Source organism: Papio anubis, chromosome 8 (genome assembly GCF_008728515.1).
Source record: "Papio anubis isolate 15944 chromosome 8, Panubis1.0, whole genome shotgun sequence".
NCBI classification, from domain to species: domain Eukaryota; kingdom Metazoa; phylum Chordata; class Mammalia; order Primates; family Cercopithecidae; genus Papio; species Papio anubis.
In genome coordinates, this window is record NC_044983.1 from 63,818,035 (window position 1) to 63,844,567 (window position 26,533).

Below are 26,533 nucleotides of genomic sequence, written 5' to 3' on the forward strand. Positions count from 1 at the left end.
TCAACCATGCAGCCTTTCCTCCCTACCTCTACTGCTGGTGGCTTTGGGTGAGCCACTGCCATCTCTCTTCTGTAAGTGGTCTCCTTGCTGCTCCTGGCCAACTCACAGTTGTCCTGAGTGGCTGTACACTTCACTCACGGTCAAAGCCAAACCCTTTCAGTGGCCTTCAGGATCTGTGCCCTCCCTCCCTGCATTGCTTCTCCAATCCTGCCTCCTCTGCCTCCTTCTCACTGCTGCTCTGGTCACACTGGTTTTCTTGATGCTCCTTGGATACACCAGTCCTGTGGCTTTGCACTGGCTGTTCCCTCTGCCAGAAATGACCCCTTTCCAGATGCTCACATTTCTAACTTCCCCCTCTTTCCGGACTGCTTAAATGTCAGCTTCAGTGAGGCCTGTTCTGATCATCCTGGTTACAATTGGCAATCCATTCTTCAGTTCACCTCTGAAACTTCGAACCCTCTTACGCTGCTCAATTTTGTTTTCAGTTACATTTACCATCTATCAACATTACATAATTGATTTACAGTATTTGCTATTGACCTTTCCTCTCACTAGAAGGTAATCTCCCGGAAGGCAGGAATCTTTGTTTTGTTTACTGATGTTCCCTGACATGCTGAGGACAGTGCCTGATGCACAAAGAGCCTTCCAGAAGTCATTGTTGGATAAATGAATAAAGGTGGCAGTAAGTTTGGGCTTGTAGTATCCATAGTATATCTAAAGTCCTGTCCCTCCCAATGCACCTCTCTCCACACCCACCCTGTGCATTTCTTTATTGTAAAATTGCAGTTTTTATTTGGGGAAAATACTGGTTTTTTTTTTTAACCTTTCCCTGGGAGTTTCTCCAAAGCAGATTAATGAGTTCAGTGTTTCCTTTGATGATGCTAAAAATATAGGCAGGTTGATGTTTACAGGCCCATTTGCACAATCAGAATGTTCTCATGCATGAACCACCATCAGTCCATGAACTGTACCTTCCTTATTTTAGGTTCGAGTTTCAGAAAGGTCTTACAGTTTCACAGCATGGCATCCTGTCTGGGAGCACAGTTTTGATCTTCACAGTGTAAGCAGCACATTTCCAGTACCTGTGACTATGGGGTTCCTCCTCCTGCCTCCTCCTCTCTTAGGAATATCCCAGGATGGAAGACAGCGCTGCATTCCTGAGGACCTTCCTTCTCAAGAACTGATCTTAGCAGAGAGGGCCCCTGTCTGAGTCTTACCCTTTGGAACAGGTCAGGCAGCTTTAGACATAGTACACAGCCCTTCCTGCATATAGGCAGGGGACATTCTGTATTCATGGCATTTGTATTGAGCTACAAGTTGGAAAGCCAGTCCCCCTAGCAAGGGAATCTTCTGCCAGCTCTCCCCGATCACTCCATTAACACTTCATGACGTCACCCCGTTCACTTCCTTTTCAGCTTGTAACAAAATTTCTAATTATCTGGCTTTTACGTGTATTATATGATTGCATTATTACAATCATGCACTGCATAACATTTCAGTCAATGACAGATCATATATATATAAATGGTGGTCCCATAAGATTATAATACTATATTTTGACTCTACTTTTTCTGTGTTCAGATAGATGCACCTAGTGGTGCATTTTTCAGAATGCATCCCCATTGTTAAGCAATGCATTACTGTATTATATATATGGCACAGGTATTATATATATGGCACATTGCCATTACTTTTAATGGCAAAAACCGCAATCACTTTTGCTACAACCTAATAATTGCAATAAACAATTGCTGCATATAGCAATAGTATTGCATTGTTTCTCTTGTGTTGTCTACTAGACTGTGAACTCCAGGAGGGCAAGGGCTATATCTCCAGCATTGAGCACAGAGTCTGGAAGAGATGCCTCTCTTCTTGCTTTTGAATGGATGGATGATTGTTTAAAATGGAAGAAGTCAAGAGAAGCATAACTTCCTATTATGGTGGATGCTGTTACCTAATAAAATTGATTTCTGTGCCTTTTTTTGTGCCATGGGTGCCTTGTGAGACTTTTATCCTGCAACAACAGTGGAAAAGAACTTTTGACTAAAAAAGGTTTTTGCATCTAGCCTTAAATTCTATGTCCCACATAAGCCTCTAAGTCACCGTTTCTTTATTAGTAAAGTGCTGGGATAGGTTAGGAGTTCTCTAAATTCCTTTCTTTAAAAAAAGTTTAGAATAAATCTTCACTATCCATTATTATTAAATTTGCTCATCATTTTGTTAATAATTTCCTGCATTTCAATTCAGTTCCATTTAGATTCCTACTGTGCACTGGCACATGGCTGAGCTACACAGCTTATGGCACGTGATTTGAAGACATAGTTTAATACACACATTGTACGCGTGTGTGTATATATCACATATATGCATAATGTACACATATACATATAAGACAGTCCCTGTTCTAATGGTGAGCTTGTAAGCTTGTATTTATGAAATGTGAATTTTGATATTTATTCTTGAATTGAATCTAGAAAAGTTAGACAGTGACCATAGTCTTAATTTTTATTCTTATCCATGCCAAAATTATTACTCTACTAGTAGATAAATAGATAGAATCATGGTTATAGTTTTCAAGGGAGAAGATAATATAGACATTATTTAATCTATGTCCATTATTTTATGAAGAATGCAAAAAAGACACTGACTTGCCTAACATCATATCAGTTATTATGACAGCTATAACAAATACACAGGTAGACAGTGACTCTCAATCCTTTGCTTTTGAGACTACAATTCAGTCTAACTCTACCAGACTCTTACCGATAGTACACAAAACAGACCTACGTATTACCCTCATGGGGTTTACCATCTGCTAGGGGAGCTAGAAATAAGATAATTATTTATACCTATATAATAGGAAGGTTACAGTGTGCTGGAACTTAGCAGTAGTCAGGGAAATTGAACCTAGACTAGGAGTCAGGGAAGGCCTCTTGATGATTTGATAGAACTTGAAGTTGCAAAGGAAACAGTTTGGCAATGCAGGAAGAAGAATATTCTAGGCCCACTGAACAGCCTGTAGAAAGGGTCAGAGTGAGTAGATAGTTTGTGAGACAAACCAAGTGAGGGCCAGAAGGAGCGTAGGGAGCAAGGGGAAGAAAACTTGAGATAGAGAAGCTAGGTGGGCATCCGACTTGGGCTGCTTTAGAGACCTTGGCGAAGAATAGATGGATTTGAATGGAAACCCATGGCAAGGTTTGAAGCAGTGGAGTGGCTACCTTGGAAGTCATATAAATCATGTATCACTTTATTCTCAAAACATAAAGGCAGAGTGCACACCAGTCTTCAGTTTGATCCTGACTCAGTGATTAGCAGGAGGCATGGGAAACAGATTTGTCCTGCCATTCTGGGCCTCAGCCGCCACACCTTACTGTCTGACCTGTACACAGACTGGTGCTTTGGATTAGCTTAGCTTTATGCTTGTGTTTGGGACATCCCATCTTCTTCCACCCTTGACTCGGCAGCTACCCTGATTTGCCATTTTGCCTTGTTAGGAAGCTCTCCGTTCTCTCCTGGTGTCCTGGGATGCCACTTGCCCTGTCAGGCTCTTTCAGCTGCTGGGAGCCTGTGGATTTGAGTCCAAGTATATTACGCTGGCCACAGAAATTCATTTCTTTGAACACCTAAGTTGCAATCACAGTTTCAAAGGAATCATATGCATTTGCTGCTTATATTGCTTGGCTTTATTAAAAATGCTTGAGTTTTGAAATAATAATGTAATTTCTAACAACATATAATTGATTTCACTCATTCAAGTTGACATGATTTAATTCCCTTTGATTTTGTTGTGAATGATGCAAGTGAAAAAAACTTGCCTGAGTTATTACTGTGTGTTCAACTGCTTTTTGTGTTTTCTTTAATTTGCAGTTTTCTCGTGTACTGAAGAATAGAGCCTGGCCTACTTTTAAACAGGCCAAATCTAAAATCTCCCCACTGCACAGCAGTGATTTCTGCCCTACCAACTGCCATGTCAACGTGATGGAAGTTTCTTATCCCAAAACATCAACCTCTTTGGGAAGTGCATTTGGTGTTCAGTTGGATAGTAGGAAGCATCATTCTCATGATAAAGAAAACAAATCTTCGGAGCAAGGTATGCTAGCTTTTGCAACTTTACCAAATCGTAAAAAGTAATTTAGGCAATCATAGCTATTCGTGCAGCCCTGAAATTCAATAGATAACTGGTGTGCAAACAAGCATGACCTTTTATAAAGGAAGGATTTCTTACTGTAATCACTTGGATAATTATGCCTAAGTGTATACTGAATGAAAATGGAGTTAGGCGTTTTTGTTATTTTTCTTCTAAGAAGGATGATTGCTCTTGCTTTCCTTATGCGTATGATAGGCACAGCTCATCCTGCTGTGAAAGCTGCTCATCTGAAATGGCCCTGAAACTTTGAGGACAATACCTGAGGAACATCTGCAGCAATGCACTATGCCATTCTGTACCATCACAGTAGGACAAGGGATCAAACTGTCTTCTAGTTTTTAATTACAACTCCCCACAAGCTCTAATTTCTGAATTAAATTCAGCATTGGATCAGCATTTTATTTTGTGGAATCTCAAATTTAACTTGACTGGATAAAGAAAATGGGGTATATAAACACAATGGAATACCATTTAGCCATAAAAAGAAGTAAATCCTGTCATTTGTGACAACATAGATGAACCTGGAAAACATTATGTTAAAGTGAAATAAACCAGACACAGAAAGACAAATACTATATGATCTCATTTATATGAGGAATCTAAAAAAGTTGATGTCATAGAAGTAGACAGTAGAATGGTGATTACCAGGGCCTGGGGTGATTGGGTGGGGGATTGAGAAGATGCAGGCCAAAGGATATAAAATTTCAATCAGATAAGAGGAATAAGTTCAAGAGATCTATTGTATAACATGGCGAGTATGGTTAATATATTGTATTCTTGATAAATCCTAAGAGAGTGGGTATACAGTGTTCTCAGCACCAACATGATAACTACGTGAAGTAATACATATGTTAATTACCTAGATTTAGTCATTGCATTATGCATATATACATCAAAACATCAGGTTGTACATGTAATACATGTAATTGTATCTGTCAATTAAAAAATAAAAATTAATTGGACTGGATTGTTATCATAAGTTAAAGGTGATACATGTTACTAAGGAATGACTTTAATTCCTCAGGGAAACTGAGCCCTATGGTGTACATTCAGCACACCATCACAACCATGGCAGCCCCTTCAGGTCTGTCTCTGGGACAGCAGGATGGCCATGGTCTCAGGTATCTGCTGAAAGAAGAAGACTTAGAAACCCAAGACATCTATCAGAAACTGCTGGGTAAACTTCAGACTGCACTGAAAGAGGTGGAGATGTGTGTTTGTCAAATAGATGAGTAAGTGTTTTGTACTACACTTTTAAGTTTGCCAAATTAAATAGCTGTAAAAATGTGACTTAGAAAAATTCAATAATTCTCTCTTTAGTTATTGGAAATTTAGGAGATTTGTGTTGATTATGCAGATCCTCTTCATTCCAAAACTTTAAAAATGTTTTTTAATGGAAAAAATACGTATAGGTATATATTTTAAGTAAGCATTTAATACCAGGGAAGAGAATGACAAAATTCTATCTTATACAAGGATGCTAAATGTGTCTTAGTGTAAAAATGTTACCTTGAAAAATATATTTGAAAGCATACCAGTTTTGTATGAGGATTTCCTTGTACTCTTTGTAGTTCAGGGTAAAAATTTTGGTGAATATGCACTCAGTAGAAATTTATAAAAGACAAAGTATAATAAATGCTTCACATACTTGTTAAATGAGTAAATGCAAAATTATGTATCTCTAGGACAAATACATTTTTCTTTTCTGATTGAATTCATGGCCTGCTAAGCAATAACCCAAATATCTGTGCCAGTACTTTTAACCAAGAGAAGGTGGAGGCAGTTAATGAGCACTTTTCCAAATAAATCAGTTCTAATTCTTATTTAAGAATTTGATGGTTGGAGAATTGCCTGAGCTTGCGAGGATGCTTTGTCACATCATGGTATAGGACGATGCTTCACATCTAGTCCAGACAGCTCTGTATAGTCAGAACAGCGTGGGGTTTGAAGTAGCTCAGTTTCTCATCTACAGAAGTGAATGAGTAATAATAATGAATTACAAGTTTGTGGTGATGAAAGTTATACAAATTAATACAGAAAGTAATCAGCACGCTGCCTAATATAATGCTTGCTCATCCATTCAAGGGGTAGAAATTATTGAATATATCCCCAATTAGCAGATTCTGAAACTAATAGAAATATTGTTATCTTCTTTTTATTGTACTCTCTTCATGAAGTTGTTGATTTAAATGGCTACAGATGTGAACTCTTGACCACACACACACCTATCGTCCTGTATTTCATGGATAATTAAGTTTTGACACAAAATATTTAGACCTTATTCCAAGCCTTTGTTGTAATTAGACATTATACTGATGAAGTCATAGTTGACATGATCTCTCATTTTACACGTTTTTGAAATTTAGAGATCAAAATCATATTAGATGCATTATATTTTAAAAATTATCCTCAATATTTAGTATTTACTTTGCTAATTTTCTGAAGTTTTATGAGTGATTTAGAATTAAGATTTTGTTTCTCTATTTCTAATATACTATTTTTGTGTATTATACTGTGGCTTTTCCTATTTACAGATGAATTAAACAGTTCAAGATTGCTAAGAGAAAAGGAAAGTATTTTTTAAGCAATTGCATGACATTTTTGAATTGTATTGGAATCCTTGCGACAGAAGTTTATATTTTAGGATATGATATTTTACTTCATTTAATAAATGAGATTTTGTTGCATGATATATTTTAAAAACCAGTTGTTGTCTACCGCAGGTATTTATGAAGTATATAGAATTTTTATTAATAAGGCAATAAATAGTGGCATTGAATCATAGCTTCTAGGCCTCAAAGGGATTTTAAGAAAACATCTGGACCAATCCCATACTTCAGTTCCAAGAGTTGTTATTGCCATTTTGGGATGAGTCTTGTCAATGGCAAGATTATTGATGTGCCTCAGCTGGCACTGCTCAGGGACTAATCTTTAATGCATTGATGATCTAGCACTGCCTGGCAATCCTCCAGGCTTTGTCTTTGTTAATTTATTGAATTTTTTTTAAAGGTTCAGGTGATGTAGAAATATTTTCAGGAAAAATATGTAAACGCAAGGAGCTCCTTTTACTTGGCTTAAAATGTTTATATTTAAGGCACTAGTTGCAGACTAGTTATTTTTATTAACTAAAACCACTTAAAATGATTACTTTTCACTGAAGTTTTCCCCACCCTGTTATTCTGAAAACCTTTACCCGGCTGAGCATGTTTATTAGAAAGGTGGCAAAAAGTGAGCAAATGATTGGAGAAACCACCTTGGTCTTCTTTGGGTACACTGCATAATTTAATTCTAAGTATTAATAGGTTCCACACAACTTAATGTGCAATATAAATCGCTGTACAACAGTACAGTTGTTTTAAGTGCCTGGATTCCCCATTGCTTTTAATATTCAGAGATGCTGCCATGCAGTCGAGGTTAACACATTATTTAAAAATCTAGTATCTGAACAATTTTCTCACCCTATAGTAATTATTCCTGGTCAGAGATGTCTTTGCAAGTGAAGCAGCAGATCTCAGATGTGTTGCCAAGTTTTAAGATAAATTGCCTGATAACACCTCAGTGTTAGCTTTTCTAGAAGTTATTCATCCCTGTGAAAGGTCCTGAGGTTGAGCTTGTCTTCTCATAAAGTCTGGTTGTTCTGTCACCTGGGAATACCTCTCAGAAATGAAATTTCCTTTAACACATAGGCATTTCACTAAATCCTCCTACTTAGCTTCAGACCCAAAGATAGAATTAGAGATGAATTTCCTGTCTAGTAACATGAGGTAAGATGATGTAATGAATTTAATCAAGGATTTGTGATTCTGGTTTCACTTTGGAAAGTTAACGACTTTTGCCCTTTAATGGGCTATTTACTGGGTAATGACACTTAGGTACAAGAAATAAGTAAAAGGAAAAATAATTAATGTCCAAAACCTTTGACAGGGTTTTAAAATAGAGGATTTGTGTATTCTCACAGGGAGGAAAGGGGCCTGGTAATCACAGGGGATTTGAGAACAGACTTCATTTTGCAGGTGCCAGATGCCTCAGGATTGAGTGATGAACAAACCACACTGTCAGACAGTTAGTAACCCGGGGGTTACAGAGCGGAATGCTGGTGGTGGTGGTAGAGTAATCATTGAGGTTTCCCCAAGCATTTTGCTAGTAAATACACAAAAAGAGGGGCACACCATAAAAACCAGCTTTTTTATAGGTGCTTATGTGCCAGGCAAGATTACACTATTACATACGTTGGCTGATTTCATTCTCACAGTACTTCTGTGAGTTGAGTTATGAAACACCGAGATGCACCCTACTCCCTCCAGAGTGTGCAAGTTAGATGCAGGGAGAGGGAATCCTGCTTAATTTGCACAGGCTATGTATATAACAATACGTTTTGCCTACCCCGCCTCTAAAATGGGGAAATAATGATAATACCTACTTCATAAGGTGGTTTTAGAGATTAAATGAATTGATACCTGTTAAAGACTTAGCATGGTGACTGTCATAAAAGCTCAACAGACGTTAGCAATGATGATGATGTTTAAAAACACACAGGTCATTGCAACATACTGTATACAAAAATCTTTTTTATCAATGGCACAAGGAGGAGATTCACCTGGAATTGCATGCTGCTGAAGCTTTTAATTAATGGACCTCTAGTAGGTAACTTAATATTGTATATGAATGAAAGTGAAGGGATTTCTGCAAGCACAAATATTATGGTTTGATGCCTTGTTGCTTTTCAGAATCTAGAAATTTTATGCAAAACATGGTGTTTAAAATACAGTTTTTCTATCATTTGTTTGTAAGCCTAACACTTGTTCCCACAGGGTCAACGCAAGCATGATTGCAGCTGTTTTAAATGAAAAGCAAATATCTGAATACAATTCATGTAACTTTGAAAAAAAATGCTTAGCCCCATGACTTCTAATTTAAAAGATACATAAGCGCAGAGGGCTCTTTGCAAAATGAGAACTCCTGCGTTTTTTTTCCTCTTTGGTATTCAAAGTTCATCTGTCTGTGCAGCATGGAGCTTGGATAATTGGAGTTAGTCTAATGTTTTAATCCTTTGGGTGGAGAGGGTGAATAAATAGACAATCTGTCTTACACGACATAAAAGTATCTTTCCAAAGAGAAAAACTGTGTTTAAAATCATCCACAGCTTTTGGTTATTAAAAATGTTCACAGGGCCTCGAGCAATGTAACATAGCTCCTTCAATTTTTCACTGGTGTCTAAAAACTGTAAAATGTCAAAATATTATTCAAATCTCACCTCACTGTGAGACCTGACCTGACTGCACCGCTATTTGAAATGGCAGCTTCACGCTTCCTTCCCTGCTTTGTTTGTCTCCTTACCATTTGCTGCCATTTGATATACTAGAAAGTTTACTTGTTTTTACTTGTCTTCTCTCAGTAGAATTTGAGCTCCAAGAAGGCAGGGGCTTTTGTGTTTTGTTTTTGTCGCTGTTGTTGTTTGTTTGTTTGTTTTTTGAGATGGAGTCTTGCTCTGTTGCCCAGGCTGGAGTGCAGTGGTATGATCCCCGCTCACTGCAACCTCCACCTCCAGGGTTCAAGTGATTCTCCTGCCTCGGTCTCCCAAGTAGCTGGGAGTACAGTCTTCCGCCACGACACCACACCCGGCTAATTTTTGTATTTTTAATAGAGACAGGGTTTCACCATGTTGGCCAGGCTGGTTTCGAACTCCTGACCTCGTGTGATCCACCCACCTCGGCCTCCCAAAGTGCTGGGATTACAGGCACCACGGCGCCTGGCCCGTTTGTGTGTTTTATAAACTACTATATCCACTGCACCAAGAACAATGCATGGTATAATAAATGTGTTTAGTGAAATCACTTAACAGGTATTTGTTCAATGCACAGCATTGGGTTTGACATTATGGAATATGTATAAGATACCTTCAGAGTCTTGAAATAACAAACATTACATTGCTATGGAAAAATGAGAACCAAGATATGCGCTAGTGATTGGAACTGAAAATCACAGGTGTTTAGTAAATGTGAAGATGGCTGTTGGCTTGAGAAGCCCTACATGGGTCCTTTGTTTAGACATGGTTTAATTCATTTTGCAAATTTTTTAGCATGCTGTTTGACAATAAAGTTCGATTCCATTTTTGCCTAATTTTGAGTTAGTTGTAACAGAAACATGCCACAGCAAACGTTCAAGCCTAGTGTTGGAGTCAGCAGCTACTCAAAGTCCTCAGCAGGTTTCACACAGTTCAGTCTGACTGCAGCATTTTACCCTGGAGCCAAGTGGAGGAGCTCTTTCTGTGGGCAGATTTGCAACATTTCATCCTGGCTGGCTTGCAGATGAGATTGTAATTACCCCATCCTCACATTGTGTGTTACTCTGTTTGCTGTCTTGTAATCCCCAAGGCCAGGACTCCTGTTTGTATGAGCAGGAAGAGGGATTGACAATCCAATATTCTCCCTGCCAAATAGAGAATGCCTGGGCGAAACCCAAGGCACAGGTAGAGGGATAGGTGGGTTTTTAATACTGAATATGAGCCAGTAAGGACATTAAGGCCCGTTTACAGTTTGGGTTTAATATTTGGCTAGCACTTTGGAGATTGTTGAGTATTTCCGTAAGGTGGTGATGGTTGTGCTAATGGCCAGGGGCTAAAGATAACACCCATTATGCACCAGGAGTATTCATTCTCATAGCAGTCATGGAAGCCAGTTATTCTCATTATCCCCATTTCACAAGTATCCAGTAGAACTACCACAGCTTTGTTTTAGTTGTAGTCGTGCATGGCACAACCTGGATTTCAATGAAGTTTTCTGGTCTAAATTATGCTGTTTGTATGACTCATTTTGTGAAGAACAAGTGAACTTTGAATGACATGCTTTTTATGCAATAGAATATTTACTTGATGATATGAAACATTGAAGCACTCTAGAAATATTTGTAAGCCTATTGTATTCAGCAAATAAGGTAGTTATCTATAGCAGACAGTTTGAAAATGTGCATTTATTTTTTTAATATTACATTGCAGCCTTCTGTCTTCAATAACATATTCTCCTAAATTAGAACGTAAGACATCGGAGGGCATAATACCAACAGACAGTGACAATGAGAAGGGAGAAAGAAACAGCAAACGGGTCTGTTTTAATGTAGCAGGAGATGAACAGGAAGATTCTGGTCATGATACCATCAGCAACAGAGACTCTTACAGGTAATTCACTAACTCATCAAACTCATTACTCAAGAAAGTCAAATGTGATGCTGGATTTTCCACAAAGATCTTGAAAAAAGTTTTTGATTTTTTTTTTTTTAGTTGGTCTTTCACAGTCATCACTTGTTATTACCGACCTCAGACAAAGCATAATGGGACAGTGTAATATTTCAAATCCTTCCCTTTTCTAATATGAATAGCTTGGAAAAAGCATTTTTTTCTATGGTGGTGTGAGCTCAATTTGGGAGAGTTGTTCTGTATATGGATTGTGTAACATATATAGCAAATAAGAAAATTGTGTCTAATCTGAGGGATTAACATCTTTTTCAACTATCTGTTTCTGTCACTGGTTTATTGGGTAGCGAATAGGAGTTCTTTTGGCCCTTTTTTCTCTCTTTTCTTTTCATTTTCTATGTTCCAAACTAATTGGACTAATGTTCCTTGCCTACCTCTGAGACAAAGCTTGCGTTTTTTACTCTCTTGGATACCTTCTATATTAGTTTTCTAGGGCTGCTGTAACAGATTACTACAAACTGGGCAGCTTAAACAACAGAAATTTATTATCACACAGTTCTGGAGGTCAAAAATCTGAAACCAAGGTGTGGGCTGTGTTGGCTCCTTCTGAAGGCTGTGGAGGAAGGATCCGTGCCAGGCCTGGCTCCTTGACGTGTAAACGGCCATCTTCTCCCTGCATCTCTGCACATTCTCTTCCCTCCATATGTATCTTGTGTCCAAATTTTCCCTTCTTATAAGGACATTTTATAGGGCGGCTTAAGGTGGCACCCTAATGACCTCATTTTAACTCGATTACCTTTGTAAAGACCCTATCTCCAAATAAGGTCACATTCTGAGGCACTAGGGATCACTTTTCAACCACATGAATTTTGTTGGGAGACCCTGTTCAACCCCAAATACTTTCCCTCCAAACTCTGTTTTTGTCTTCCTACTAGACTTTCAAATGATGTCTCCTCGCATGAACTTCCTTAATTGAAAGTGCTTTTTGTTCCTTGAATCCGTGTATCACCTGATACCTCACTAAGGACTGTCATAACCAGCCACATAAGCTGTGTATACAACTTTAACATCTTTTTCATTTATGTTAATTGAAAGCAAAAACTATCTTCTTCAGTCGTTTATTATGCAGTGTTTTGCAATGAAAAGATACTGATTCAATAGTAATCAAAGTTCTCATCAGAGTATATATAACTAGTTACAAACTAGGAGCTAACATTAAAAATATACTTTTACCAAACACATGGGGGAAGAGGAAGATTTTACATAATCCTCACTGCGACCCTCGGTGGCAGGTTCTGATAGGAACTCCATTTTACATATCAGGAAGCTGAAGCCCGGAGGGCCGATATCATTTATCTATGAGACCAGGTGGTCTGGCTTCCCAGTTTGTCTCTTAACCACTCTACTGTTCCAATTTCTATGTTTTCAAAAAGGATCTTAATGAACACATAAGAGTTATTCTAGAGATTTAATCATAGATCAGACAGATTAACCACTTTTATCACTTCATTTACTTTTCACTTCTGAGCATCCCAACCTGCTCTTTAATAGGAATCTGTAGGGTTTTTCCCGGTGGGAAATTACACATCTAAAAATACTTCCTTAACTCAAGTTCTAGTTATCAGATAATTAAAATTACCCTGACAGTTTCCCTCTAGGCTAAGATAGAAGTTTTAAATGTAAATTTAAAGTTAAGAAAGTCCTTTTTACTTATTCTGAGAGGAAAGAAAATATTTTATCTCCTGCACTATTTCTGAAATCTGTCCCTGTTCACACACAAACATTTTAAACATTTCTTTCCTTGGGCATTCATCATTATCAAGCACTTCCCTGTGCTAAAAGCTCTGAGGTGGAGACAGACAAAGTCCCTATCCTCCGTAAGGAAGCTCAGAGTGTAACCAATAAGTTATGATTTAAGCTATCAGAAAGGGACAGAAATCACAAAACGGTATTTTGTCTCTATTAGCAAGTTATCTAATTACCGTCATATATCATGAAACAGATTATAAAGAATTTTAAGTTTGGTGTGACTTCCAGTTTTATAACTAACTGCCCTTAAAAAAGTCATTTGGGACTAGATTATATGATACAAGAAAATTTGAAATATAATTGAATCGAAAATATGCCATCTTTAAAAGGTAAGATAGACTGAGTTGAACAAGTTTATCTTTCTCTTAGTTTTCTCTAAAACATATTAATAAATATAACTGATATAAGTTTATGTCATAAGAAATTGCAGGGACACCTGGGCAGTTGCACTCTTACAGTAACATGAAACTTATTGTTTTCAGTGACTGCAACAGCAATAGGAATTCCATCGCCTCCTTCACCAGCATCTGCAGCAGCCAGTGCAGCTCGTATTTCCACAGTGATGAAATGGACTCAGGTGTGTTCGTTGGTGAAGGCCTGTGGGCTTTTTGATGTTAGTCCTAAAGGAGATAACTTTAAGGTTTTAATTTCTTAGATCCATATGAATTTTTATTTTTACCTTTTATCATTCACTCTCTGTGGCCACACATATTGCATTTCAATTTTATGTGCTTGATAGTCTATTTCCCAATCCCATTTTAAAGGGAGAGAGTTAAAAAACAATGAAATAAGCAAACTAATTGTAATCTTCAGATATGCTCTATGATCTCTTTATGGTTCTACGAAGGATTATAGGTACACAGGAAACATACTGAAAGTATTAGGCGTTGTTGATGGGGATAGGCAGGTGTGGAGTTTGAAGCATTAAAAACAGCAGGTTCACCTAAGCTAGCTTTATATGTGGATGATGAGGATTGAGGGTAATGAGAGAAACAGATTGATATAATTATCTTATTATTATCTTGTATGTGTTAAGAACAAATACTTTTCATCCAATTAGGGAAAATCTTAATTTTTGATTATTCAGTTTATTTCAACTCTTCAACCATTGGAGGAACATAATTTGAAAGAATAATTAACAAGTGTCCTTTCTAGGAGTCACTCTGCCTTCAGAAGAAGTAATAACATCCCAGGAGCTATTAAATCTTTTGGAACTCTCTCTGAACATGAGAACTGTGCATGGAATAAGAGCTAGTGTTTAATTTTTACATTTTATTTAATATTTAAAATACTTTGGAATGTTAAACATAAGATGAGTGATTGTTGTTTTTGGTTTTGTTTTTGTTTTGATATCTAGGTGATGAACTTCCCCTAAGTGTTCGCATTTCTCATGATAAACAGGACAAGATACATAGTTGCCTTGAGCATCTTTTCAGCCAGGTACAATCGGGCATTTGTGGGGCTTTTGTTCCACAACGAAACTGTCAGGAGTCCCTTTTTCAGATGCAGTACAAGGAGCTCGGAGTTAGAACAGAAAGGTCTCAATCTGTCTTTCCACCTCCTTTACCTCTATTTCTGACGTTTAAACTGGGAATAAACATTCTTTCAGCCAACTCACCTAAAGGATTTTTGTGAATATCAAGTATTTTACAGTCCTGGGAAAATTACTGTTATACACATAGGAGTTCCCCTTTCTAGGATTTGTTTTTTTGTTTTTTGTTTTCAAAAAGCTTTATGATATTTCTTGCTTAACATTATTTTTAATTTTAAAAAGCACAAGATATTGCCTTGGATGCTAATTTTGTCATTTTAAATTAAAAAAATGTATAGCTATAACCAAAATTTGTAGTAGAAGATTTTACCACTTTGAAAAGGATTCCAATAACTTATAGTTAAAGAAAACTCCAGAGATTTTTTGTTCTTTTGTGAGGTAAATTTATATTTTGTATTAATATATGGTAAGATAGTAAGAAATGTCATTGCAAATGTTATCAGGTGCATTTATTTCAATATTTTATGTAAAGATGGATTTCACAGGCATCACGGGGTTTCAAAAATAATTGTTGTTTTAAAAAAACATTTTATAAGATTTACATTTAGAAATACATATCATGTACTATGAGAGATATGTAACTCAGAAATCTCTACTATTGACAGGTGGATTCAATTACCAATCTCCTAAAAGGGCAGGCTGTTGTGAGGGCCTTTGACCAAACCAAGTATCTCACTCCAGGCCGAGGATTGCAAGGTAAGTCTTGAAAAATTAACTAGTAGAAGCAATTGAGAAAAAAAGGTGGTAGACAATATAGTCAAGAAGCAAGGAGATTGCATAAGAGGAGCAATTCCGGTTACTCATGTTTCATAATTCACTGGATACTACTTCTATTTTGATAATTTTTGAATATGTAAAAAAGTCAGCATAGGAAGTTTTACATTTATTTGAAAGTTTAAAATGTTTAATGCCTATAGGGGCCAGGCTAAGCAAAAATGAGTTAATCGAAGATACATAAGCATGAAGTTGATTTTGCTGAACCCAAGCATAATGTCTCCTTGGCTGTTTCCCCGTGGTAAGGAAAGGGTGTGGGGAATGAGAGTTGATGAATGGAAAGGATGGAGCTGCCAGTCTGACTAGTAACTAGTTGGGATAATGAAAGTAGAGTTTTCATCTAAATTTGCTTTGTTTAAACATTTATAAGAAAATAACATTAAGGTTTGACTTTTTAGGTTTAACGGATTTTCTGACGGTATGGCAAAATAAATGACCACCACGTCAATAGTCTAGGACAACAGTGACAGAAGAAGGTTTTGAAGCCTAAAGGCTTAATTGGTTGGGAACAAGTTGAGACTTAAGAGAGATTTTCTGTGTTTATTTAGAATTTCAACAGGAAATGGAACCAAAGCTGAGTTGTCCAAAAAGGCTACGGCTTCATATCAAGCAAGACCCCTGGAATCTTCCCAGCAGCGTCCGGACTCTTGCTCAGAACATCAGGAAATTTGTTGAAGGTCAGCATGAAAAGCAAAGATCGTTGCATGATCTTAGCAATAATCATTTTAAAACCCACTAAAACCAAAAGTTTGATAATGCTTGATTACTTTTTACAGTGTTTCCTGTTGTGAAGAAAATAAAAGTACTGAAAATGGTGAGGGAGGAAGAGGGCAAGAAGGAATAAGATTATAGGGCCTTGTGTCCCCAGGGTTATAAACATCATGGAGAATATTCTCATTGAATAAAATAAGGGCTCAAAGTTGTGAAGACAAATCGAACACGAAGAGAATTTAAGACTTTATAATAGGAGACAATGTCATAAAAAAATTCAGAAGGATATACAAAAGGCATGAAGCTAATGCTTATCCAAAAAAAAAAAAAAAAAGAATCAATTGTGAAGCTGTGTGAGAATCAAAATAATCACGTAGGTTGCATCATTAATTTTTACGTTTTTATTTCAGAAGTGTTTGTCTAAGTTGATTGCTCTTAAGTACCGTAACACTATTTACATGACATTCTATAATTGGTAAAACCTGTGAATTGGAGACATATAATTTTGAGACGACTTCATTGAGATAGATTGCATGTTGTTTAGAATCAGCGTGATTAAGTAGAAAATTCTGAGAGTTTCCAAAATGATTATGGTGAAAAAGATGAAATGAGAATTCATCTAGTTTTAAAAATATATAACTCAGCAATTTTCTTCCCAGTGATTAGACCAGTGGTTAGCAACATCTGGAGGTATTTTTGGTTGTCACAATTGTGGGTGTGCTACTGACCTCTAGATAGAGACCAGGGATGCTGCTGAACATTCTAGAATGTACAAGAGAGTTCCTCACAAGGGAGAATTCTCTGATCCAAAATGTTAGTAGTGCTAAGATCGAGAAACCCGTACAATAAATACTATTCCTGTGTTTACAGTTTTATCCCTCAGTCATTTGTGTGTCAGTTGGATGTGGTCAATAGTATTCAGTGGTATTTAGCAGAATTACAGTATAACTGCAGTTATTACCTTAAGTGGGGTAAATTAAAGAAAGCTGTAAATGTTGCTGACAAAAGACAGCCTCTTATACCAAATGGAGTCTGAGTCACTTAACTCTTTCAGGCTTCAACTTACACATTTATTAAATGACAGAGATGGCTTAAATGTTCTGTGATTACTAAGTCTTCTGCATAGACTTATACTCAAATATAACAACTTTCGTTTAGAGATTAGTAGAAAGGAAATTTGTATAGATATGGAATACTTCCCCAAATAAATCATAGTGATTCTATCTTGTGATAAAATCTTTTGTATTTGACAGCTGGATTTCTTGGCTATATTTTTATTTTATGGCCTAATATAATGTTTATTTATGATACTTTGTAACATAATGTTTAATGAAAAGTATGAATTTAAAATTCCCCAAAATATGAATAGCATAAATATAAAATGCATTTGAAAAAACAATTATGTTTTAGAAATTTAAGTATATACTTTACTGAGTAAAAGACATATTTCTGCTGAATAGATGCCAGTATTATGACACTACTAGAAATTATAGTTCTGCAGTTGTTCTCATCATCTTTGAGATTTTATATTTGTTTTAAGGTAAATGTATATTGGCTAGGAATGGAGAAATCCTTAAATCATCTCCCCCACTTTTTTGTTTTGAACAATTTTATCTTTCAGATAGAAATTTCTAATGCTCTCATTAGTTTCCAAGAACTTCTTGGCTTCTGCATTAATTTTACTATTTACCCAAAAGTTATTCAAGGGCAGGTTATTCAATATCCATGTAATTGTATGGTTTTGAGTGAATTTCTTAGTCTTTATTTCTAATTTGATTGTGCTGTAGTCTGAGAGAGTGGTTGTTATGATTTCACTTCTTTTGCATTTGCTGAGAAGTGTTTTATGTCTGATTATGTCATTACTTTTAGTGTATGTGCCATGTGGTGATGGGAAGAATGTCTATTCTGTTGTATTGGGATAGAGATATCTGTAGATGTCTATCAGGACCATCTGATCAGTGCTGAGGTCAGGTCCTGAATATCTTTGTTAATGTTCTGCCTCGATGATCTGTCTAATACTGACAGTGGGTTGTTGAAGTCTCTAACTATTATTGTGTGGGAGTCTAAGTCTCTCTGAAGGTCTCTAAGAACTTGCTTTATAAATCTGTGAAACTAATGAGAGCAAAGGTAAAATATACCAGACTCTCTGAGACACAGCTAAGGCAATGTTAAGAGGAAATTTTGTAGCACTAAATGCCCATATCCAAAAGTTAGAAAGATCTTGATATATAAACCTAACCCCACAAGCAAAAGAACTATATAACCAAGATAAAATCAAACCCAAAGGTAGCAGAGGACAATAAATAACTAAAATCGAGCTGAACTGAAAGAGATTGAGATACAAGAAACCATTTAAAAGATCAATGAATCTAGGAGTTGGTTTTTGAAAAAATTAATAAAGTAGGTAGACCACTAGCTGGGCTAGTAAGGAAGAAAAGAGAGAAGATCCAAACAAACATATTAAAAATGACAAAGGAGATATTACCACTGACCCCACAGAAATACACATAACTATCATATTATGTGTATTTACACATAAGTGTCATAACTATGGATACTTCTATGCACATAAACTACAAAATCTAAAAGAAATGGATAAATTCCTGGACACATACACCCTCCCAAGACTGAACTAGAAAGAATTTGAATCCCTGAACAGACCAATAACAAGCTCCAAAGTTGAATCACTAATAAATAGCCTGCCAACCAAAAAAAAGCCTGGGGCCAGATGGATTAACAGCCAAATTCTACCAGATGTACAAAGAAGAGCTGATACAGTTTCTATCAAAACTATTTCAAAGAATTGAAGAGGAGGGACTCCTCCCTAACTTACTCTAGGAGGCCAGCATTATCCTGATACCAAAAACTGGCAGAGATACAACAACAAAAAGAAAACTTCAGGCCAATATTCTTTATGAACATCAATGCAAAAATCTTCAACAAAATACTGGCAACCCAAATCCAGCATCACATCAAAAAGCTTACCTACCATGATCAAGTAGTCTTTATCCTTGGGGCACAAAGTTGGTTCAACATACTCAAATCAACAAGTGTGATTCATCATATAAACAGAACTAAAGACAGAAAGCGTATGATAATCTCAGTAGATGCAGAAAAGACTTTTGATAATATTCAACATCCCTTCCTGTTAAAAACTCTCAATAAACTAAGTATTGAAGGAACATACCTCAAAATAGTAAGGGCCATCTAAAACAAACCCGCAGCCAACAACATCATACTGAAAAGGCAAAAACTGGAAGCATTCCCCTTGAAAACCAGCACAAGACAAGGATTCCCTCTCTCACCACTCCTATTCAATGTAGTATTGGAAGTCTTGGCTAGGGCAGTTAGGCAAGAGAAAGTAATAAAGGGCATCCAAATAGGAAGAGAGGAAGTCAAACTATCCCTGTTTGTAGGCAAAATGATTCTATATCTCAAAGACCTTATAGTCTCAGCCCAAAAGTTCCTTAAGCTGATAAACAAATTCAGCAAAGTCTCAGGATACAAAAATCAATGTGCAAAACTCACTAGCTTTCTTATACACCAACAACAGTCAAGCTGAGAGTCAAATCAGGAATGTAATCTTATTCACAATTGCCACACAAAGAATAAAATACCTAGGAATACAACTAACCAGGGAGGTGAAAGATTTCTACAAGGAGATCTACAAAATACTGCTCAAAGATATATTAGAGATGACACAAACAAATGGAAAGACATCCCGTGTTCATTGATAAGAAGAATTGATACTATTAAAATGGCTATACTGCCCAAAGCAATTTACAGATTCAATGCTATTCCTGTTAAACTACCAATAACATTTTTCACAAAACTAGAAAAAAACTATTTTAAAATTCGTATGAAGCAAAAAAAGAGCCTGAATAGCCAAGGCAATCCTAAGTAAAAAGAACAAGGCTGGAGACATCACACTACTCAACTTCCAACTATACTACAGGGCTACAGTAACCAAAACAGCATGGTACTGGTATGAAAACACACATGGACCAATGGAGCAGAATAGACAGCCCAGAAATAATGTCACACACCTACGACTATCTGATCTTCTACAAGGCTGACAAAAACAAGCAATGGGGAAAGGATTTTCTATTTGATAAATGGTGCTGGGATAACTGGCTAGCCATTTGCAGAAGATTGAAACTGAACCCCTTCCTTACACTTTATACAAAAATTAACTCAAGATCGATTAAAGACTTAAAAGTAAAATCCAAAACTATAAAAACTCTAGAAGACAACCTGAGTAATACCATTTTGGACATAGGAACGGGCAAAGATTTCATGACGAAAATGCTGAAAGCAATTGCAACAAAAGCAAAAATTGACAAATAGGATCTAATTAAACTTAAGAGCTCCTGTATAACAAAAGAAAGTATTAACAGAGTAAACAGACAACCTACAGAATGGGAGAAAATTTGCGAACTGTGCATCTGACAAAGGTCTAATGTCAAGCATCTATAAGGAACAAATTTACAAGAAGAAAAACAATCTCACTAAAATGTGAGCAAATGAGATGAACAGACACTTTTCAAAAGAGGACATACATGTGGCTAACAAACATGAAAAAAAGCTCAACATCACTGTTCATTAAGAAACATATGAAAAAAAGCTCAGCATCACTGTTCTTTAGAGAAATGCAAATCAAAACTACAATGAGATACCATCTCACACCTGTCAGAATGGCTATTATTAAAACGTCAAAAAATAACAGATACTGACAAGGTTGCAGAGAAAAAGGAACACTTACACGCTGTTGGTGGGAATGTAAATTAGTTCAACCATTGTGGAAAACAGTGTGGTGATTCCTTGACCCAAAAACAGAAATACCATTTGGCCCAGCAATCCCATTATTGGATATATACCCAAAGGAATATAAGTCACTCTGTCATAAAGATGTGTGCACACATATATTCATTGCAGGACTACTCACAATACCAAAGATATGAAATCAACTCAAATGCCCATCAGTGGTAGACTGGATAAAGAAAATGTGGTACCTGTTTTCCAGGGAATAATATGCAGCCATAAAAAAGAATAAGATAATGTCCTTTGCAGGAACATGAATGGAGCTGGAGTCCATTATCCTTAGCAAACTAACACAGGAACAGAAAACCAAATACCACATGTTCTCACTTATAAGTGGAAGCTAAATGATGAGAACACATGGACACAAAGAGAGGAACAACACATACTGGGGCCTATCAGAACGTGAAGTGTAGGAGGAGGGAGAGGATCAGAAAAAATACTTAATGGGTATTAGGCTTAATGCCTGGGTTATGAAATCATCTGTGCAACAAACCCCCATGACACAAGTGTACCTATATAAGAAACCTGCACATGTACCCTTGAACTTAAAAGTTTTAAAAAATACATTTCTAATGCAGGATAAAAAGTTTAATTTTTCAAAAAGTACTCATTTTAAGAATCTTACATTTTCTTCTCAAGACCTACTTTTGTACTCTTTGTAACTCATGTCACAATAAGCAGCTATAGGAATAATAACTATATACACATAGTGATTGATGGATTGATCGATATGTGTTGTGTATATGGGTGCCACTCTTAGTCATGGGAGTCCACTAGCCAGTTGAGTGTGGTTGAATGGGCTGAGAGTCTTATAGTCAATTATGTGGGGAGGGCTCTCTGTAGAATTTAAGTTGCATCTCTGGTTGCAGATTTCTTTGTTTCAGTGAGCTGTTTGGGTCAGAGCTGTGATTGTCACCATGTTAAGTGAGTCTTTAAAAATGATTACTTTTTGCTTCATCTCGTTGGACTATGCAAGGGAGAGGGCATACTACCATTTCCTGGTAATCCCTGTGATGTCTGGTCCTGTTAGTTGTGGAAAAAGCATTAGGATCGTTGAAATCCATTGCTTGTTATGTGGAGGCACTCTGAGAAACTTTGCTGGCTCAGCACGAATGTATCCTATTCAACTTAAGTCATTTTCATTCTACTTCCTAGACTGTCTTTATATAGTGAATGAATGACTTAATGGAAGGTTAAATCTTGGGACTTAATTTAACCTGGTGCCACCAGGCCAGAATTTCTTGGTTTATATAAGTAGCTGGGATGACCCCATTTCTAATGTTTGTCCTAGTCTCCGATTTCAAAATATCCCATCCATTATATACCACATGTGATATCAAGGTGTTGCAATTCTATGGTCTTTATTTAGAAAGAATTGTTGCAGTGACATTCAAAAATTGTGTCGTTATATACTCACCCATTCATAGCAGATTAAACTGTGTGTAGAAGAGAGCAGAGAAGACAGTGAATTAAGTGAGGAAAGATTAATTGTATGGTGTCACTAAGACGATGCCTGTCTCCTGCTTAATGTTAACTCTGAGGTAAGTTATGTTCTCATATCATCAGCTGAATGAAGATATTTTTATCTGAGTAGCCCACCATCGCCTTAAATTCAGATGTTTATTAGTGAACACATTTTTGACTTTTTGTTCCCTAAAAAGAAAAATGCTTTATTCTAAATCTCATTTTTTTTTTAGCAACCTACATTTAAAAATTTTTTTCCCTGTATTTGTCCCAATATTCTAAAGAGTGTCTCTTCAATTTTTCCCTTTTTCATCACACTTCAGTAATTGCAATGATTTTTCTGGCTAACCTCCCTCTCCCTATCTTTTTCTGATTCTTATAACCATTATGAGATTCATCTTCCTAAAATATCGTGTTCATAATTTCACTACTGTGTCACAGAGTCTTGCAGTGATTTTCTGTTAGGTAAGACTAAACTCATCGATCTGTTAGAAGCCATTTTTCAGTGGCGCTTTCTAATCATATCCCAATCTCAATCTCTTAATGACATAGTAAAATCTCTCTATGCTAGATTGTTAAATAATTGTTATTCATTCTCTACTATATTCCCTTGCTAGCAAAATTTCTCAGTCTTAGAATATGTATCTCTTTTCTTGACAGTGATAATTTAAAGTTTTATGAAATATTTTCTAGTCTCATTTAGAATTCTATAGCAACTTCGGCTAGATTCAGATTACAATAATAACAGTCTTCATGTGTATATAGCACTTTAAACAATTTTTAAAGACTTTTCATACATATTCTCACTTATATTTTACACAGACCTGTAAAATAGATAAGGCAGATGTTATCTTCATTTATGAATGAGTTAATTGAGACTCAGAGTAATTTAGCAATTTTCTAAAGCCACAAAGTTAGTATATAACAGCAGTCTTCTGACTTTTAGCTTATTGTACTTTCCTGCCTCTGAAATCCTTTTCTTCTTTCAGTCTCACTTGTAAAAATTAGTGCCCTTTCAAGTATTTCCTGCATTTCTTTTCAGTCAATTCTGTCTTTCTGACTCTATTGTGAATCTGTCTAGAATAGGATATAACTTAATCTTTTTTGTTTCCCATAGTCTTGGGTATTTAGCAGGAACTTTGTAAGTTTTAATATTTACATCTGTGATTGACCCTATGTGGGTTGGGTTTGGAAGAAGAGTATATATATCTATACACACACACACACACACACACACATATATACATATATATATAAATAAAATATTGTTTGACAGTTTATTGCTAGCGATTACAACAGTTGTAGCTTGCAGAACACCAAGTAGGCTAAAACAGCTAAGGATGACCTAAAAACCTGCCAGGATTTGAATGGTGTTTCATTGACCGATATAATTCAGAGACATTTCAGGATCTTGAACAATGGATAGAATTAGTGTAGGCAAACAGGCAAGAGTAGTAGCATGTCAAGTGAATTGATTTTTATTATTTACTATTACGTTGGTGCAAAAGTAATTGCTGTTTTTGCCATTCATTGAAATTAATGGCAAAACCGCAATTACTTTTGCACCAGCCTAGTATAATAAGATCATACTAATTTTGACTACACAGTTAAAATATGGTATTTGTGACAGAAAGAGTGAACAATTAACTGATGTGTTTTCTTTCTCTGCAGAGGTGAGGTGTAGGATACTCCTGGCTCTTCTTGAATATTCAGGTAACATTTTGCATTTTATTTTTTTACTATTTAAGTGATTGTGGCCTAGGATCATAAAGGCCTTGAAATTTGAGGACAGTGCCTTCAACCATTTACAGAATAGAAATATGATCCCTACCTTCTCCAAACCTTTGGAAAGATTAGAAAAAGTACTCACATCATTTTAATAAAAATGCAAATATATATATACATATACATATATATACACACATACTTGTATTCTCTTATAAGCAAAACCATGAAAACATATATGAATAGAGATTTAAACAAAATATTATTAAACAGGAGAAAGGGAGCAGGTTTTGCTAAAGTTAATCATGTCTAAATTTTGTTTATGAACAAGAATGTATGTAAACATTTTACAAATCTTACATTAAAACACTTTTACCATGCACTTAGTGGGAGCTCAAAAAATATTGGTAATGGAAAATGACACTAAAGGACAATTAAATATTTGATGAGATTCTAAATTGCAGATGATGGACTGTAAATGTCATAAAGGCGGGCACTAAGTCTATTTTGATCATCAGCAAATGCCCAAAATAGTGGCTGGCATATAGATATTCAACAAATATTTGTGACAAAAATGAATGAAAAATTATATGAATGAAAAAGGAAAAATGTATGAAATATTTCAACAAGGTTTTCATTCAAAATGCATTTAGAAGGAAATGGATTATAAAGATTGGGAAAACTCACATGCCGTTTAATTACAGTGAACAGTTTGATGTTAGCCTGCTGTGCATCTGTTTCTGTAGATTTGGAGATATATAGATATGTTGAATGAGTTACTTTTATTATTTTAATCTATTTCCCATAAAGTATGTGTATGTGTATACACAGAAATTCTATTACACTAACTAAATTTTGATAGGAATTCATTCCGAAAAATATAACCTGAATGACTACTTGTGATAGCAGTTAGCGTTTGTTGTGCTAAAAAAAATTCCCCAAACTTTGTGGCATAAAACAATGACCATTTATTATTGCTTACCTGTCTAGTGTCATCTGGGCAATTCTGCTGGTCTGTGCTAGGTTTTATTGATCTTGGCTGGGTATGCCCATGTGTCTGCAGTCAGGTGGTGGGTTGGCTAGGCACAGGTGATCTAGGGTGGCCTTGCTCACATATGTAACATTTGACTGGCTGTTAGCTGAGGTTACAGGGCTGCCTGGGCTGCCTGTCTCTCGTCATCTATGAGGCTAGCCTGTTCTTGTTCACATGGTGGATTTGCAGGATTCCAGGAAGACAGTGCAAATGTCTAAGAGCTTGTCACCTTCTGGCCCCAGCATGTAACTGGCAAGGCCAGACTTAAGGGGTAGAGACATAGATTCTACTTTTGAAGGAGAGGGTCTCAAAATTACATTGCAAGAGCGTGGATACAGGGAGGGAAAGAATTTGTGACCACTTTTACAAAGTACCACACTTGGAAATTTTAAATTACGAATGAACCAAGTTAACCAACAGGGCTTTTTTATTTGTCCTCTGGTTTTTTGCCGTAATGAAAAAAGTTTTTACTTTGCTTTTTGACTGAGTAATAATAATGGCAAAAATATCTTACAGTTTTTGAGCTTTACTAAAAACACAATTCATGGACCTCATTTTCTTGGATTTCATTGGGTACCCACAACCCACCACGTGAGAATATTATTGTTTCCACAGTTTTAAAGGTGAAGAAATTGACATTCTGGCAGATTAATAATAACCAGCACATAGTATACAGTCAACACTGACTTTGGAGCATCTAGAAGGTTAGGCATATTGATGTCTTATTGAATAAATGAATAAATAGTAGGTGGCAGTTTTGAAATTCAAACTTAGGTTTTCCAGTTCCGGAGGTGATTCCAGGATGCTTCGTTTTATTCATTAATGCTCAAATGGATGCTCTGGTAGGTTTTTATTTTGATTTAAATTTCATTTTTCTATTCCTCTTATGATTCTTTATTTTCCTGCTTTATTTGCTCACTCTCTCTTCCCCTCTTCTATATAGGATGACACCAAAACAATAGCCAAAATACTTCATATTTTTGGCTGTGAAATTATGTTCATTTGAAAAGGGTAAACTGTGTCTTTTAAATATTCTTAACCTCCTTTTATTTCTACCTTTCTCTAATCTCCTTTTTTGTTGTTTATTTTGCTTTCTTTGCCCTACAATCTCTGTGTTAGCATAATTTCTGAGATTGCTTTTGTGTGCCTAGAAACCATCTCATTCTTTTTAGACCAGCTAGCTAATTATAGATCTTAAACTTTTAAACAGCTAAGATTAAATAGTGTAATTTAAAACATGTTTTAGAAGATGAGATAGGTGCTTAAATACTAAAATGAAACTGAAGCCTTTTATAGGTACAAAAACCA

The 26,533-nt window shown here is 36.2% G+C and overlaps 1 protein-coding gene across 4 annotated transcripts in view; it reads left to right on the forward strand.

The window, feature by feature from the left end:
- The window catches only part of PREX2 (phosphatidylinositol-3,4,5-trisphosphate dependent Rac exchange factor 2), a 303,886-nt gene that overhangs the window by 147,609 nt on the left and 129,744 nt on the right, over positions 1–26,533 (forward strand). For 3 of the 4 annotated variants that reach the window (XM_021942408.2, XM_017962077.3, XM_017962076.3), the window contains exons 24-31: positions 3,868–4,090; positions 5,172–5,379; positions 11,142–11,321; positions 13,628–13,722; positions 14,503–14,585; positions 15,303–15,393; positions 16,020–16,148; positions 24,139–24,180. In XM_021942408.2, the coding sequence (XP_021798100.2) occupies positions 3,868–4,090; positions 5,172–5,379; positions 11,142–11,321; positions 13,628–13,722; positions 14,503–14,585; positions 15,303–15,393; positions 16,020–16,148; positions 24,139–24,180 (1,051 nt within the window). The other variant, XM_003902839.5, reaches the window with a different exon arrangement.